Source organism: Caretta caretta, chromosome 8 (assembly GCF_965140235.1).
Source record: "Caretta caretta isolate rCarCar2 chromosome 8, rCarCar1.hap1, whole genome shotgun sequence".
Classification (NCBI taxonomy): Eukaryota; Metazoa; Chordata; order Testudines; family Cheloniidae; genus Caretta; species Caretta caretta.
The window spans coordinates 108,514,056-108,530,420 of NC_134213.1; the positions used below are offsets into that span (position 1 = coordinate 108,514,056).

At 43.3% G+C, this 16,365-nt stretch overlaps 1 protein-coding gene across 12 annotated transcripts in view; it reads right to left on the bottom strand.

The window, feature by feature from the left end:
- The window catches only part of PTPRF (protein tyrosine phosphatase receptor type F), a 605,446-nt gene that overhangs the window by 255,302 nt on the left and 333,779 nt on the right, over positions 1–16,365 (bottom strand). For all 12 annotated transcript variants that reach the window (XM_075131918.1, XM_075131917.1, XM_075131916.1 and 9 more), the window contains 2 exons: positions 13,925–14,070; positions 11,894–12,035 (listed from right to left, as the gene is read on the bottom strand). In XM_075131918.1, coding sequence (XP_074988019.1) covers positions 11,894–12,035; positions 13,925–14,070 — 288 coding nt within the window. The remainder of the gene's footprint in view (positions 1–11,893; positions 12,036–13,924; positions 14,071–16,365) is intronic.

The window sequence follows — 16,365 nt, forward strand, 5'->3', positions numbered from 1 at the left end:
TCTGGCTCCTACGTGCTCCAATGGCCCCCTCTGACACTCCAGTGGGAGCTGCATGGGTGGTGCCTGTGGACGGGGCAGCGTGCAGAGCTGCCTGATTGTGCTTCTGCGAAGGAGCTAGAGAAGGGACATGCCACTGCTTCTGGGAGCTGCTTGAGGTAAGCACCGCTCAGCTCCTGCACCCCTGAGCCTCTCCCCACACTCCAACCCCCTGCCCTAGCCATGATCCCCCTCCTGCCCTCGGAACCCTTTGGTCGCAGCCCAGAGCTCCCTCCTACACCCCAAACCGCTCATCCCCAGTTCCACCCCAGAGCCCACACCCCAGGGCCCGCCATACAATTTCTATTCCCAGATGTGGCTCTCAGGCCAAAAAGTTTGCCCACCCCTGATCTAGACCATCCCTGACAGGTATTTGTCTAACCTGATCTTAAAAATCTCCAATGATGGAGATTCCACAACCTCCCTAGGCAATTTATTCCCATGCTTAACCACCCTAACAGTTAGGAAGATTTTCCTTATGTTCAGCCTAAATCTCCTTTGCTTCAATTTAAGCCCATTGTTTCTTGTCCTATACCCAGAGGTTAAGGAGAACATTTCTTCTCCTTCTTCCTTGTAATAACCTTTTATGTACTTGAAAACTGTTATGTCCCCTCTAAGTCTTCTCTTTTCCAGATGAAATAAACCCAATTTTTTCAATCTTCCCACATAGGTCACGTGTTCTAGACCTTTAACCATTTTTGTTGCTGTTCTCTGGACTTTCTCCAATTTGTCCACATCTTTCCTGAAATGTGGCATCCAGAATTGGACATAATACTCCAGTTGAGGCCTAATCAGCGCAGAGTAGAGTAGAAGAATTACTTCTCGTGTCTTACTTACAACACTCCTGCTAATAATCCAAGAATGATGTTTGCTTTTTTTGTAACAGTGTTACACTGTTGACTCATATTTAGCTTGTGGTCCACCATGACCCCCAGATCCCTTTCCGCAGTACTCCTTCCTAGGCAGTCATTTCCCAGTTTGTGTATGTGCAACTGATTGTTCTTTCCTAAATGGAGTACTTTGCATTTATCCTTATTTAATTTCATCCTATTTACTTCAGACCATTTCTCCAGTTTGTCCAGATCATTTTGAATTATAATTCTATCCTCCAAAGCACTTGCAACCCCTCCCAGCTTGGTATCATCCACAAACTTTCTAAGTGTACTCTCCGCCATTATCTAAAGCACTGATGAAAATATTGAACAGAACCAGACCCAGAACTGATCCCTGTGGGACTGCACTCGTTATGCCCTTCTGGCATGACTGTGAACCACTTATAACTACTCTCTGGGAATGGTTTTCCAACCAGTTATGCACCCACCTTATAGTAGGTCCACCTAGGTTGCATTTCCCTAGTTTGTTTATGAGAAGGTCATGTGAGACAGTATCAAAAGCTTTACTAAAGTCAAGATATACCATGTCTATCACTTCCCCCCATCCACAAGGCTTGTTATCCTGTCAAAGAAAGCTATCCGGTTGGTTTGACACGATTTGTTCTTGACAAGAAGTCACAAGAACGCGAGGCAGGATATGACAACTCTCTGGACCAATCCTGAACCAATCTCAGGAGATCTGATTTGGGAAACGAGAAAGAGAACAGTTGTTTCTGAATCAGAAATATACTCAAGTTTAAGAAGTCAGTGTCTTCTCAGACTCCAGGTTTTCACCTCAGGGTACAATTCCCAAAGGTTCCACTGTGTATTGGTTTCAGAGTAGCAGCTATGTTAGTCTGTATTCACAAAAAGAAAAGGAGGACTTGTGGCACCTTAGAGACTAACAAATTTATTTGAGCATAAGCTTTTGTGAGCTACAGCTCACTTCATCGGATGCATTGTGTATTGGTTATGTGAGATTCCATTCAAAACTTTTCAAAGGATGTATTTCTTGCTTCATAAACTAAGTGGAATGAACCTGACTGATAATGTCAGTACATGGCAGTCTTCTGATGGAGTTGGTCATTGTGGATACATTATATGGTCATGTACCATTAGTTAAACATTTAAACAGAGATGAGAGATGGAAATGATGGTATTTGGGTCTAATGAGTTCTACAGATCTGCTGACTCTCCTGTTTGGAGAAGAGATTGACAACACTAAGCTTTCTAAACTAAACTAAAAGCAAAAAATAAATTTAAGTACATTAGAAGCAGGAACCCTGCCAAAGAATTAATGGGGACACTGAATGATCGAGGTGCTAAAGGAGCACTCAAGAAAGACAAGGCCATTGTAGTGAGGCTAAATGAATTCTTTGCATCGGTCTTCACTGCAGAGTTTGTGAGGAAGATTACCACACCTGTGCCATTCTTTTTAGATGACAAACCTGAGGAACTGTCCCAGATTGCATTGTCAATAGAGGAGGTTTTAGAAGAAATTGATAAACTAAAAAGTAATAATTCAACTTCACTACCAGGCTAATTGGTTGAAACTATATTAAAGAACAGAATTATCGGACACATGGATGAACATGATTTGTTGAGGAAGAGTCAACATGGCTTTTGTAAAGGGAAATCATACCTCACCAATTTATCACAATGCTTTAAGGTTGTCAACAAACATGTGGACAAGGGTGATCCAGGGATATAGTGTACACGGATATTCAGAAAGCCTTTTACAAGGTCCCTCACCAAAAGTTCTTAAGCTAAATAAGGAGCCATGGGATAAGGGGAAGATCCACTCATGGATCAGTAACTGGTTATAAGATAGGAAACAAAGGGTAAGAATAAATGGCCAGTTTTCACAACGGAGAGAGGTAGGATCTGCTCTGGGACCAGTGCTGTTCAACATATACATAAATGATCTAGAAAAGGGGGTAAACAGAGAGGTGGCAAAATTTGCAGACGATACAAAATTACTCAAGATAGTTATGTCCAAAGCTGACTGCAAAGAATTATTGACATTTCATTAAACTGGGTGACTGGGCAACAAAATGGCAGATGAAATTCAATGTTGATAAATGCAAAGTAATGCACACTGGAAAACATAATTCTGATTATACATACAAATTTATAGGGTCAAAATTAACTGTTACCACTCAAGAAAGAGATCTTGAATAGTGGATAGTTTTCCAGAAACATCTGCTCAGTGTGCAGTCAAAAAAAGAGAATGTTCGGAATCATTACGAAAGGTACAGGAAAATAAGACCGAAAATATCATATTACTAATATAAATCCACAATACTGCCACACCTTGAATACTGGTCACCTCATCTCAAAAAAGATATTAGAATTGAAAAAAGTACAGAAAATGGCAACAAAAATTATTAGGGCTGTGGAACAGCTTCCGTACGAGGAGAGATTTCTAAACTGAAGAGTCCCAGGTTTTTAAAGAGACAGTTAACGGGGGAATATGACAGAGGTCTATAAAATGAGAATGCTGTGGAGAAAGTGAATATGGAAGTGTTGCATCCCTTCACATAACATGAACACCCAATAAATTACTAGGCATCAGCTTAAAAAAGAATTAGGTAAGTTCCTGGAGGACAGATCCATCTATGGTTATTAGACAGGATGGTCAGAGATGCAACCCCATGCTCTGGGTGTCCCTAGCCTCTGACTGCTAGAAGCTGGGAGTGGATGACAGGGGAGGATCACTCAATAATTGCCCTGCTTGGTTCATTCCCTCTGAAGCACTTGGCATTGGCTGCTGTCGGAAGACCGGATTCTGGGCTAGATGGACCATTGGTCTGACCGAGTATGGTCATTCCTGTATTCTTCGGCTGACAAAGTTACTTCTCAATTGTCTCGTTTGCAGCCAGGAAAGCCACTTTCTTTAACTAAATTAAAAAACAACATTAAAGTAATGCTACATTTCTCGTTTAATCTGACATAAATAAGGAAATTTAGAAATCTAGACTCTGAGGTGATGGGTGGTTTGTAGGTATCAAAGATAGAACAGCTGCACCACAGTCATTTAGGATACCCTGGCATGTCTAGGTATTAGGAGCACACAGGATACAATGCATGTAACAACTGTTATTACTCAGGCAATACAAGGTGAGTTAAACAGTGATTGTGAATGCTCTTGGCCCTAGTTAAAGTTAAGTCCTTAATGCTCACCTCTATCCCTATGATTCCTGGGGTGTCAGAACCTCAAGAAACCTCTTATTTCCCCCCATCCTCAAGGTCTCATTTTGCAGTCACCACCTTAGCAGCTGAGAAACTAACAAAACTTTGAGCCAGTCAACACGGCTGCTAAGTCTGCCTGCCAGAGCAATATAAGGGCACCTGCTGTTGCGCAGTGAAAGGCATTCTTTCCTTATGAGTAGAACGCGCACCTTGCCATCATGGGGCTTGAGTCTGAACAGTGAACGAGGCTCTCCGGCAGGGCAGGGCAGGGCATCACACATAGGTCATCCACAAATGATTGGCTTAATTTTAACTTTTGTTAAAAACATGGTACACCACCAGCTAAGGGGAAAAAACCAGCCTTCTAGGCAGCTCTGTTTCTATGTATGTCACAGTGCTATTTGGAAGTTTCCCAATGCAGGAAAGCATGCAGAGACTCACTGTACTGCAGCACTCAGGAATGCAATGTTTACAGAGGGCATTTAACCCAGTATCACACCAGTCTCTTCTATACAGTTAGACCAATTTCAGTGGAAAAGAACAGTGGGATTCGAATTTGTGGCACAGTCTCCCAAGGGAGACTATAGAAGACCTATTACTTAGGCCATGTAAAACTAGACTCCTTGAGCATATACAAGGGAGAACAGCCATGTATTGGCCAAGAGAATGGACAAGACATTTCTAATATCTTCTTCTACAGAAAGGGCACATTTCATCACTCTTAAGATGAGCTACAGTGCACATTTGGGGTTGCAGCATTCAACTTTGCATACAGACATACTGCATCTAAACCGAATCAAGCTCTCCTCCCTCATCACTCTAATTTTATAACAGTTACTGACAGATTTTTCCTGGCAAGAAGATGTGAAAGAAAACGAGAGACACATTAGCCAAAAGGGGATGTCCTTACTGATCCTTTCGTAACTAGCCAAGCATAAATAAGGATTAAACGCAGCTAACTTTTGTTTACCATAGCTATGCTGAAACCGCTGTTAGACGAGTGTTTACAACAGGACATATTGTTTCAGGCCTTTGGAGATCCAGCTCTCTGCAGAAATCATTTGTAACTGTCAAGTGTTTATCATTTGCAGTGTTTCAAACTGGGTAACTCCAGGAACTGGGATGGAGCCAGCAGATGGTGAGAGAAATTAAGCTCATGACATGGTTCAGTAATCAGTGAGCCACAATCTGATGGAGGTGCATCCCACCCCAATACAATGTACTCTGGAGTTTTACTAGCTTCTGGGGCTCCATTACAATTCACCAGAACTTCCCTGACTTCTGGCAGGGAAAGTCCATCAAGTAAAACTCACCTGGTGGGTTACCTTGAAACTAAAGCCTACAGTGTAAGTAAAAAGAAAAGGAGTACTTGTGGCACCTTAGAGACTAACCAATTTATGTGAGCATAAGCTTTCGTGAGCTACAGCTCACTTTATTGGATGCATACTGTGGAAAGTGTAGAAGATCTTTTTATATACACACAAAGCATGAAAAAATACCTCCTCCCACCACTTCATCGGATGCATACTGTGGAAAGTGTAGAAGATCTTTTTATATACACACAAAGCATGAAAAAATACCTCCTCCCACCAGTGGGGTGGGAGGAGGCATTGTTTCATGGTCTCTGTGTATATAATGTCTTCTGCAGTTTCCACAGTATGCATCCGATGAAGTGAGCTGTAGCTCACAAAAGCTTATGCTCAAATAAATTGGTTAGTTTCTAAGGTGCCACAAGTACTCCTTCTCTTTTTGCGAATACAGACTAACACGGCTGTTACTCTGATCCAGTGTAAGTAGTCCCTCTGCTGCTATTTTGCTTCTCCTCAACAGGAGTTACTTCATGGCAGGGTTTGGCAGCACACTCAAGATGAATGCACTGGGGCTCAAAACAAGCTCAGTTATGCAGCAGATAATAAGTCTAGGATACAAGGCATGAGGGATTTGTGTAAACGAATGCTGGAAATGGAAATGAGAGATAATATTTTAGCATTCATTAAACTTAAAACCAAGGAGAATTAAGCTCTAAATGTGTTTCTTCACTGTTGCCTTGATATGACACAACATGCTCTGGGCAGCAGAGGGCTGAAAAGTCTGTTCACAGAGTATCAAGGTTCACCAAGGTTGAGATCATTTCTCACCACTGTTTATTAAGGCTACAAACTGAAGATAACAATGCCTATGTTCCAAACTCTTGGGAGAAAGCACAGTACTTCACAGCTAAGCAAGCTCACTACGTTGGCCAAGGCGAAGGTAAACCCTGGTGAAAGATCCTGCACTACTTTTTCCCTATGCCTGCCAATTGGAATTTGCAAATCAATGCTGAGAGAATGCAGATTACAAGAGACCAGTGGAGAACATAATTACCTCTGCCTTTCTTAATATAGTGACGAAGCTGAAGACGCAAGGCATTTTGTTAAAGAGCAGTATGTGAAGACTCTTGTAATCAGGTTTGTTCAGGGTAGGAAATATTGCCAAATTCTTGCCACACTGCTCATCCTTCTCTATTTACATTTCATATAATCACCCTACTTAAAAAGCTCTATAATGCTAGACGTAATCCTGCACACTGCAACTGAATAATATATTTATTAATTTGTTACATGGAGTGTCCACCAACTGTCCCTGAAGGTTTCCTTGGGAATGTTTGTCAATTTATTGATTCTAACCCTCCCCTGTTTGCTTTGCTTTCACCCTGCTGCTAGGCATGCAAGAGTGTACTTGTATGCTGCTTCAGGTCATAATTGAAAAAGACAGAAATGTTCAATATGACTCATACATAATTCAGCTTATCAGCTGCCCAGGAGAAAAAGAGAAGAGGGGGTGTTCACATGTCTACCTCACCCGCTATCAACAGGAGAAATAATTTTCAATTATATTAAGTATATGCAGCTCTGCTCCCAAACAGGATTTGAAGTTACACAGAAAAAAACAGGGAGATGCAAGCAGCTGATTAAGGATGTGGCAGGGAATCAAACTCTTAACAGAACATTCACATGTGTTTGAGCTCCTGGCTCCTACAGGAAGAAATGAGACTCCAGCTTGTCTCTTAATATACTGAATAGAGTAAGTTAGCAATCAGAAAAGACAATGTGCCATTGATGCACAAAACACAGCAGAAATCTAAATCAAATAAAGCTCCAGATTAGTCTGCAACCAACAGAGAAGTCAGCTAAACCCTGAATGTTTGTGAACTTCTGGTTTCAGTGCTAAGGTCTGTGCTCTAAAGATCAAATTGTGAAGAATTCAAAGGGTTGTAATGTAAAATCAATATGTGCTGTGCCTTTAGCAGCATGTACCCCTGAAAATGTCTGTGATGAGCAGAGCTCTGCTGCGCACCTGGGATCTTTGTACTGGTCAGGCTCTTGAAAGACAGCAGGTTTGCACCATTTCAATTTCCACCTGACAGCAATTACAAAAACTATAGGTTTCAGAGTAGCAGCCGCGTTAGTCTGTAATCGCAAAAAGAAAAGGAGGACTTGTGGCACCTTAGAGACTAACAAATTTATTTGAACATAAGCTTTCGTGAGCTACAGCTCACTTCAATCCGATGAAGTGAGCTGTAGCTCACGAAAGTTTATGCTCAAATAAATTTGTTAGTCTCTAAGGTGCCACAAGTCCTCCTTTTCTTTTTACAAAAATTATGTTAACCACACGATCAGCAAGAAAAGCCAAACCCCACTAAGATCCCTGAGGATTTCACCCTCCTATTTAATTTTCTCATTTGCTTCACACAAAACGTGCCGTTTCCAGACAGCTTGGTAGAATTCTTGTTGGGGAAGAAAAACAAGAGGAAGAGGAGCCTGGGCTAAAGTGTATTCCCTGAGTGCCGGAGAGCGCCCTGCAGGATCAGCTGGCCAGGCCTAGTATCCACGCTGACGTTACCTGAGCAAAGAGAGAAGTGGTTTCAGGTATAGCCACAATGCAGGAGAAGCGTCACAAACCCCCATGCTTATGCATAGCAGACATCAGGTGCAATATGGAAATGGGCACAATAAAGAGGGACATTGAGAAGAGAAGGGCAAAGATTTCGCTAAAAAATAAGAACTTATCTGTAAAAATCCTCAAAGGAAAAAAAAAGGATAAAACATTGTGTCCAAGTCTAATTAGCTCTACACCGTATTTTAACGAATGGAGCTCATCTTCTCCCTCAGCCCCAGGAAATGCGAGTGGGAGATTCCCTGATTCCCGCGCCAGAACAAGTAAGCTCACAACTGCGTGTGTGTGCATGCACCCAACAAACCCACACATATCAGACACCTTCCATTTTAAACCACATTTCCACTCCCTCAGAACTTTCATAAACATTTTCCTTTTGGGGTGAAATTCCCTGCTTAATCTCAGCCATAGTACACATTTATTATTTTGACACTGTGGTAATGCCCACCATGGACTTGGTGCACCTCTAAAGCAGAGGTAGGGCAGTGCCACTACCCCCACATTACAGATGGGGAACGGGAGGCTCTGAGATTGTGAGAGTTACAAAGAGTCCTGTGGCACCTTATAGACTAACAGACGTACTGGAGCAGGAGCTTTCGTGGGTGAACACCCACTTCGTCAGATGCATGTAGTGGAAATTTCCAGAGGCAGGTATAAATATGCAAGCAAGAATCAGGCTACGGATAACGAGGTTAGTCCAATCAGGGAGGATGAGGCCCTCTTCCAGCAGCTGAGGTGTGAACCCCAAGGGAAGAGAAACTGCTTTTGTAGTTGGCGAGCCATTCCCGGTCTTTGCTTAATCCTGAGCTGATGGTGTCAAATTTGCAAATGAACTGAAGCTCATCAGTTTCTCTTTGAAGTCTGTTCCTGAAGTTTTTTTGCTGTAGGATGGCTACCTTTAAATCTGCTATTGTGCGTCCAGGGAGGTTGAAGTGTTCTCCTACAGGTTTTTGTATATTGCCATTCCTAATGTCTGATTTGTGTCCATTTATCCTTTTATGTAGGGACTGACCTAAGTCGTGCAGAACGCAATGCCATCCACAACCTCAGAAACAATCCTGACGTTATAATCAAAGAGGCTGATAAAGGAGTTGCTGTTGTCATCATGAACAGGTCTGACTACCAAAAGGAGGCTGCCAGACAACTCTCCAATACCAAATTCTACAGGCCACTTTCCTCAGATCCCACTGAGGAATACACCAAGAAACTGCACCATCTACTCAGGACACTCCCTACACTAACATAGGAACAAATCAACATACCCTTAGAGCCCCAATCGGGGCTACTCTATCTACTATGCAAGATCCACAAACCCTGAAATCCTGGACGCCCCATCATCTCGGGCATTGGCACTCTCACTGAAGGACTGTCCAGATATGTGGACTCTCTACTCAGACCCTACGCCACCAGCACTCCCAGCTATCTCCGTGACACCACTGATTTCCTGAGAAAACGACAATGCATTGGTGATCTTCCAGAAAACACCATCCTTGCCACCATGGATGTAGAGGCTCTCTACACAAACATCCCACACACAAATGGAATACAAGCGGTCAGGAACAGTACCCCTGATGATGCCACAGCACAACTGGTTGCTGAGCTCTGTGACTTTATCCTCACGCACAATTATTTCAAATTTGGTCACAATAGATACCTCCAGACCAGTGGCACCGCTATGGGCACCCGCATGGCCCCACAGTATGCCAACATTTTTATGGCTGACTTAGAACAACGCTTCCTCTCGTCCACTCACACCTCTACCTACGCTACATTGATGACATCTTCATCATCTGGACCCATGGGAAGGAAACCCTGGAAGAATTCCACCACGATTTCAACAGCTTCCACCCCAACATCAACCATAGCCTGGACCAATATACACGGGAGGTCCACTTCCTAGACACCACGGTGCAAATAAGTGATGGTCACGTTAACACCACCCTATACCGAAAACGCACCGACCGCTATGCCTACCTTCATGCCTCCAGCTTCCATCCCAGATACACCACACAATCCACTATCTACAGCCAAGTGCTGAGGTACAACCGCATTTGCTCCAACCCCTCAGACAGAGACCAACACCTACAAGATCTTCACCAAGCATTCTCAAAACTATGATAACCGCACGAGGAAATAAGGAAACAGATCAACAGAGCCAGACATGTACCCAGAAGCCACCTGCTGTGAGACAAGCCCAAGAAAGAAACGAACAGAACTCCACTGGCCATCACATACAGTCCTCAGCTAAAACCTCTCCAACACATCATCAGTGATCTACAACCCATCCTGGACAACGATCACTCACTTTCACAGGCCTTGGGAGGCAGGCCAGTCCTCGCCCACAGACAACCCGCCAACCTGAAGCATATTCTCACCAGCAACGACACACCACAGTAACTCTAACTCAGGAACCAGTCCACGCAATAAACCTCGATGCCAACTCTGCCCACATATCTACACCAGCGACACCATCACAGGACCTAATCAGATCAGCCACACCATCACCGGTTCATTCACGTCCACCAATGTAATATATGCCATGTGCCAGCAATGCCCCTCTGCTATGTACATCGGCCAAACTGGACAGTCCCTACGTAAAAGGATAAATGGACACAAATCAGACATTAGGAATGGCAATATACAAAAACCTGTAGGAGAACACTCCAACCTCCCTGGACACACAATAGCAGATTTAAAGGTAGCCATCCTACAGCAAAAAAAACTTCAGGACCAGACTTCAAAGAGAAACTGATGAGCTTCAGTTCATTTGCAAATTTGACACCACCAGCTCAGGATTAAGCAAAGACCGGGAATGGCTCGCCAACTACAAAAGCAGTTTCTCTTCCCTTGGGGTTCACACCTCAGCTGCTGGAAGAGGGCCTCATCCTCCCTGATTGGACTAACCTCGTTATCCGTAGCCTGATTCTTGCTTGCATATTTATACCTGCCTCTGGAAATTTCCACTACATGCATCTGACGAAGTGGGTGTTCACCCACGAAAGCTCCTGCTCCAGTACGTCTGTTAGTCTATAAGGTGCACTCTTTGCCGCTTTTATATAAACAAATACTCTCATCTCCATGTATATTAAAATAAGTACCTTTATCTTAGTCAAAAGTGGAAAATAATTATTATAATCTATAAAACAATTACATGGAAAAAAGCAATGGTCTCTAAAGACACTATCCCTTTATACAAAATACATACTAAAGCCATTTAGAAGCAGGACCAGCACAAGAACTAAAATAAAGTCATATTATACTGTAGGCAAGTATGAAGATCTTTATATCAAACATAGTGCTTTATGTAGCCACTACAGTCCTCCGTAAAGACAGGAAACAGAATGGAAAGTTGTTACTATAACAAAAAGTAAATACAGCTAAATTCCACACCAGCTGCAAAAGCTGAAGAGCGACTTGCAAACCCATATACAACAAACTGTAGCAATTTAGTCCAGATGGGGTAGAAATATAGCTTAAGTTTTTCACATTTCAAAGTGCAGGTTCTTAGATACCATGGAGAGGGCCACTGTAGGATGACCGTGACAGACGAGAAAGACCATAAAGGCGTATCTCTGGCTAGATCCCAAAAGCTGGTAATGGGCATGGCACACCTCAGTTCCATAATTCATCTGATTCACTTCAAAGCAAAGCTCACAATCTACAACTCCTTCCTGCTCACAAACATTAACGGACAAAGACTTCTGTCATTGAAGGAAACAACGGCAAATAGTACTGGAGGCCTACAGCCTTCCAGAACTAATTCAGAATACCTCAGTATTATCTGGATTCACTAAGAAAACCTGCAGATATTGAACCAAAAAACATACCACCAGCCAACATGAGAAATTCCCACCTACCTTCTAACACTGTTAATTTGGCACTGGTGTTTATCTCCCCAACACTGTTGGTTGCTGTGCACTCATAGATTGCTTCATCTCGATGAACACGCAGGGGTTGAATCCGGAGAACTGATCCTGACCCATCATCGAACTCAATAACCTTGACAAGAAAAAGAAAAGGGTTTTTTATTGGCTCCTACTGAAATGGAGACTGAAAGTGAGATTGAATTCAGGAACAGAATCCATACACACAAATATACCACCTGACAAAAGAGATGTTCCTTATCCAGTGAAGCAAGAAAATTCAGGGTTAGGAATATATTTGCCCTTTGCGGAGCCCCAGAACAAAAGGAGATCCAATGCTGTTCTTTATGAAACAATTAAAACTTGAAAAAATATCAACCTGCTAATACAGATGTGGATCCTCTGACTTAAAACATCTGAACCATATCTACACTGGTGATTTTACTGATCACACTGATGGATTTTCGTGTCAACTTTAACCTCGATTCAATATAAAAGAACAGAGCTCTAAGATCCTGTGGGCTATAAGAGAAATATCGTTAAGCGTGGGACAATATGCTGAGCCACTTCAGCAATCGCTAACTTCAATAGGAGCTGAGGATGCTTAGCACCTTCCAGGATCAGGCCCTTCACAACAGTGGCACGATCAACAGTGACATAATTACAGTTCCTTTCCTAGTATAACAAACAGCCACTCATCGTTCCATCATGCTAAGGTGGGAGAAGTATTACTCGAACTCTTCTACATGGCAGAGAAGAGAGGAATGTATTACACTACAGGACTATTATAAATGACTCTTTAATGGCAGATTGCAAAGCCACAGCCTCAGGCCACAGCTAACTTTAAACTCATCCTGTTTCAGTTACTGAAAGAAGCAAAACAATGCAAACATGAGAAACTGAACTATGTTAGTGGTACTACAGGAAGCAGGGCTACGCCCTGGAGCACAGACCTCACCTCATCATTTTATCACTCAGGTCATATATGAAGTGGCTCAGCAATACTGAGCACTAGGACGACCTACTTCAAGTCCAGACCCTGTGCTACCTCCTCTCCTACACGTAGTGCTATGTCCCGTGAAACACTGTTAATGCTGCACAGCCAAAGGATAAAGAAGAAATAACTGACAAGAGTGGTCAGCAGAAACCACTGAAGATGAAAGAAGTGGCAGGAAACAAGAGAAACAGGCAGAAGGTGAAAGATAAGTAGGGGCACTGAAACGCCTCTGGTGAGAAGTCTCCTGTGCCCAAGGTATAAAACTGACACAAAAAAACATACTTCAGGTGCCAGGGTGGGGTAGATGGGTCAGGGGAGGCTGCGCCAATAAAAAAAGCAAAAATATCCAAGAGATGGAAACACAGAGGAAGGGTTACATTCCCAAGGGTGGAGTGGAAGAAAAGGGCATAACCCAAACGGAAGATAGGAGGAGAGGTGGGGAGAGGAACTCAAATTGCTTTTCCTGTTAAAAATCTTAGAACAATGTAGGTTGGGAAGCCCTGTTTGCCCCATCCCAGTTACTCTAAAGAAAAATCAGATTCTCCCTTTGGCATCTTCTCCCTATTCCTATTCTGAATCTCAAATCAGACCGAGAGATGGCAGCAGTTCTGCCTGGAAAGCTTCCTGCTAGAGCTTGAGCACCCCATTTCAGTCTGCTTGGGGCTGGGAGGCTAAGCAGGTTTCCATGCCCACTCCCCTCCCCCACTCTAACACACACAAAACCTACATAAATCGACCGTTTATGACCCAGCTCTGACATCTCAGTTAGTGCTTCTACAGGTTCTGGGATGACCAAGGCTAGACCAGATTCCTACCAGAACAAGCATTCAGTATATTTAGTCAAATTCTGACTCACCATTGCAATGTCTGACCTAAGGCAGGGCTCACCGAAGGAAGGAAAAATTTCCCTTGCAACAGTTCTCAGCCTTTTCTCCTATAGCAACTGCCAGAAATTCAGGCTCTGACCCTGGTTACTGTGCAGCTAAGATTGGCAAGTGACAGATTTGGTTCCAGATCTCTGCAGTTACCTCAAACCGCTGGGAGCTGACCTTCTTCCCTTTCTTCATCCATGTGATGCGAGGCTTGGGCTCTCCTGTCGCCTGGCACACAAACGAGGCCACTCCTCCAGAAATCCCAATCTGATCTTCGGGAGCTTTCATAAAGCTTGGCTTGCCTGGAAGACAACCACACGATCAGTGGTGAGCCACCTCAGGTAAACAAGGGATAGATCAGGATAGATCCTGGGTACCCTGTTATCCCAAGTGAAAGGACCCCCAGCGTCACTACTTTAAAACCCAATGGTAATGACTGTCCTCACACCAGCTCAGTGTAGGCTGCAGCATAACAAGCATGGTTTCAGCTCAGAAACATTTTTTTCTTATATAAAACAGTTCACCTGATTGTGTGGAAATAACGGCAATGCAGACTCCCGCTCACACTGACTCCGGCCGATGACACCGGGACAGGGTTTTTCTCCTCTAATTTAAAACCTCTTCATTTTGTAAACATAAAATTTTGCAGGTGAATAATGCGATCACATCATTGGAAATTACAGAACAGCTGAGACGTTGAGGTGTATTGAGTGCATGCTGCACGTGGGCACTAATTACCTTTCCTGAGAGCTTTCAGAATCTAGTCCGAACCAATGGGTATTATTATTAATGCACAATTGAGTCTAATTCAAACTTAGGCTCCGATCTACCTAAAGATCCAAGGATCCCTACACCTGTCCAGCCTGGCATGTGACCAGTAAAAGACTATTAACTAAAACTGGGAGTGAGCAGAGAAACCGGAGAGACATTCAGGCCTGAGTGACTCAGCAAAAAAGGAAATTTAGTGACCAATTTAGTGATCAATAGAAGACATTTCATGAAATATGGCCTTGTTTCCTGAACGTATATGACTCTGTTCCAGCTCGATACAATTAGTTATTTGGTTTGAATATAGTGTTTATATTTTTCTTAGGCAGAGTCAGTCCCAGAGAATACTGCAGCTCTTGGTCAAGTAGGTATTTTTACAAGATTTATACTGCTTTGCCTTGTTAGGAGCGTGAGGCACACATGCTGTCATTTCTATAAAACAATAAAGCCTCTCTCTCTCCCATCACCCACTCTCAGACACACACAGTTAAAACCAGCCCATGATGACACCAATCACCTATCACCACTTGTGAGTTAAAAATCACAGGTGGTTAGGGAGGGAGCCATTCTCCTGCAGAGCTCAGGAGCAGCTCTGGGGGATGAGGAAGAAGAGGGAGCCTTCCTCCTGTGAAGCTCAGTAGCTGTGCAAAAAGAAGGGAATAACCATCTCCTTCCCTGCTAACAAACATAAAAATCCGGGTGGAGCTCTTCTGGCATTGTAGGAGAAGTCTTCCATGGAGTGACCTATCGAATAACTTGTGAAGGGCTGGCTAAAACAGTCACAGCACGTCTATCCTGAGTACTGCACTGGCCTCCATATACTTATCGTTAAGAATGAGTCAAATTTTAATACATAAACCCATTTTTCCCCCACGTGCCAGAACATCTGAAGAGAAATTTTTCATTGGCTGGGTTGAAAGCTGTGAGACGCTAGCCCCACCTAAAATCAAAATTCTCTTTCTACTTTACCATGTGCTAACTGGTCACATTAAATCCTAGTCTCTCCCCAGACTTAAGCTCAAAGAGTTAGCACATGGAAACAACCTGCCCCGGCCTGAGCAGAGTGCTAGTCAGCTCAAACCACCTAGCACTATTTAACAACACAACTTTTAATGCTAGTCTAGACAAAGTCAGAGGACCAAACCCTGTTCTCTGCCTCTCCCACCAAGTGCCTAGCAGGCCAAGGGCAATGCCACCCACATTCTATTTGCAACACAATGTGCTACTCCCCTTTATTTACTTGGGATCAACACAACTTGCTTGTCAGTACCTACAGTGCACTCAGGCAATGCCTGAATACCATGGGTGGGGGAATTGCCCTGGATCTAGAAGGAAAGGATATACAATATTTTCTATAGGCCAATGCCATTAATGAGGACAATGGCAAATAGGAGCATCTGAAATTCAACAAGCATCTGAAAAGTCTTTGCGAGCATGAGACAAGGCCATATTCCAGCCTGATTCAGAAACATGCAATCATCACCTCACCAGACACCTGGATTACCCAGGTACCTGATTCAACAATCTTGTAAAGAATCTGTAAAAAGGATATGCAGAGGCCTGAGGAATCAAATGGAGTAAAACAAGGGTCAGAGGAGAGGTGACTCATCTTGCCATGCAGTCAGTGGAACCATCAATGCCGAGGGGAGAGAGATGCCCAATCTCGGTAACTAGAGACACAAGGTGGGTGAGGTCAGATCTTTTATTGGACCAATTTCTGTTGGTGAGAGATGTCTCTCTCACAAACAGAAGCTGGTCTTATAAAAGATATGATCTCACCCACCTTATGTCTCTAACAGCCTGGGACCGACATGGTTACAACACCACTG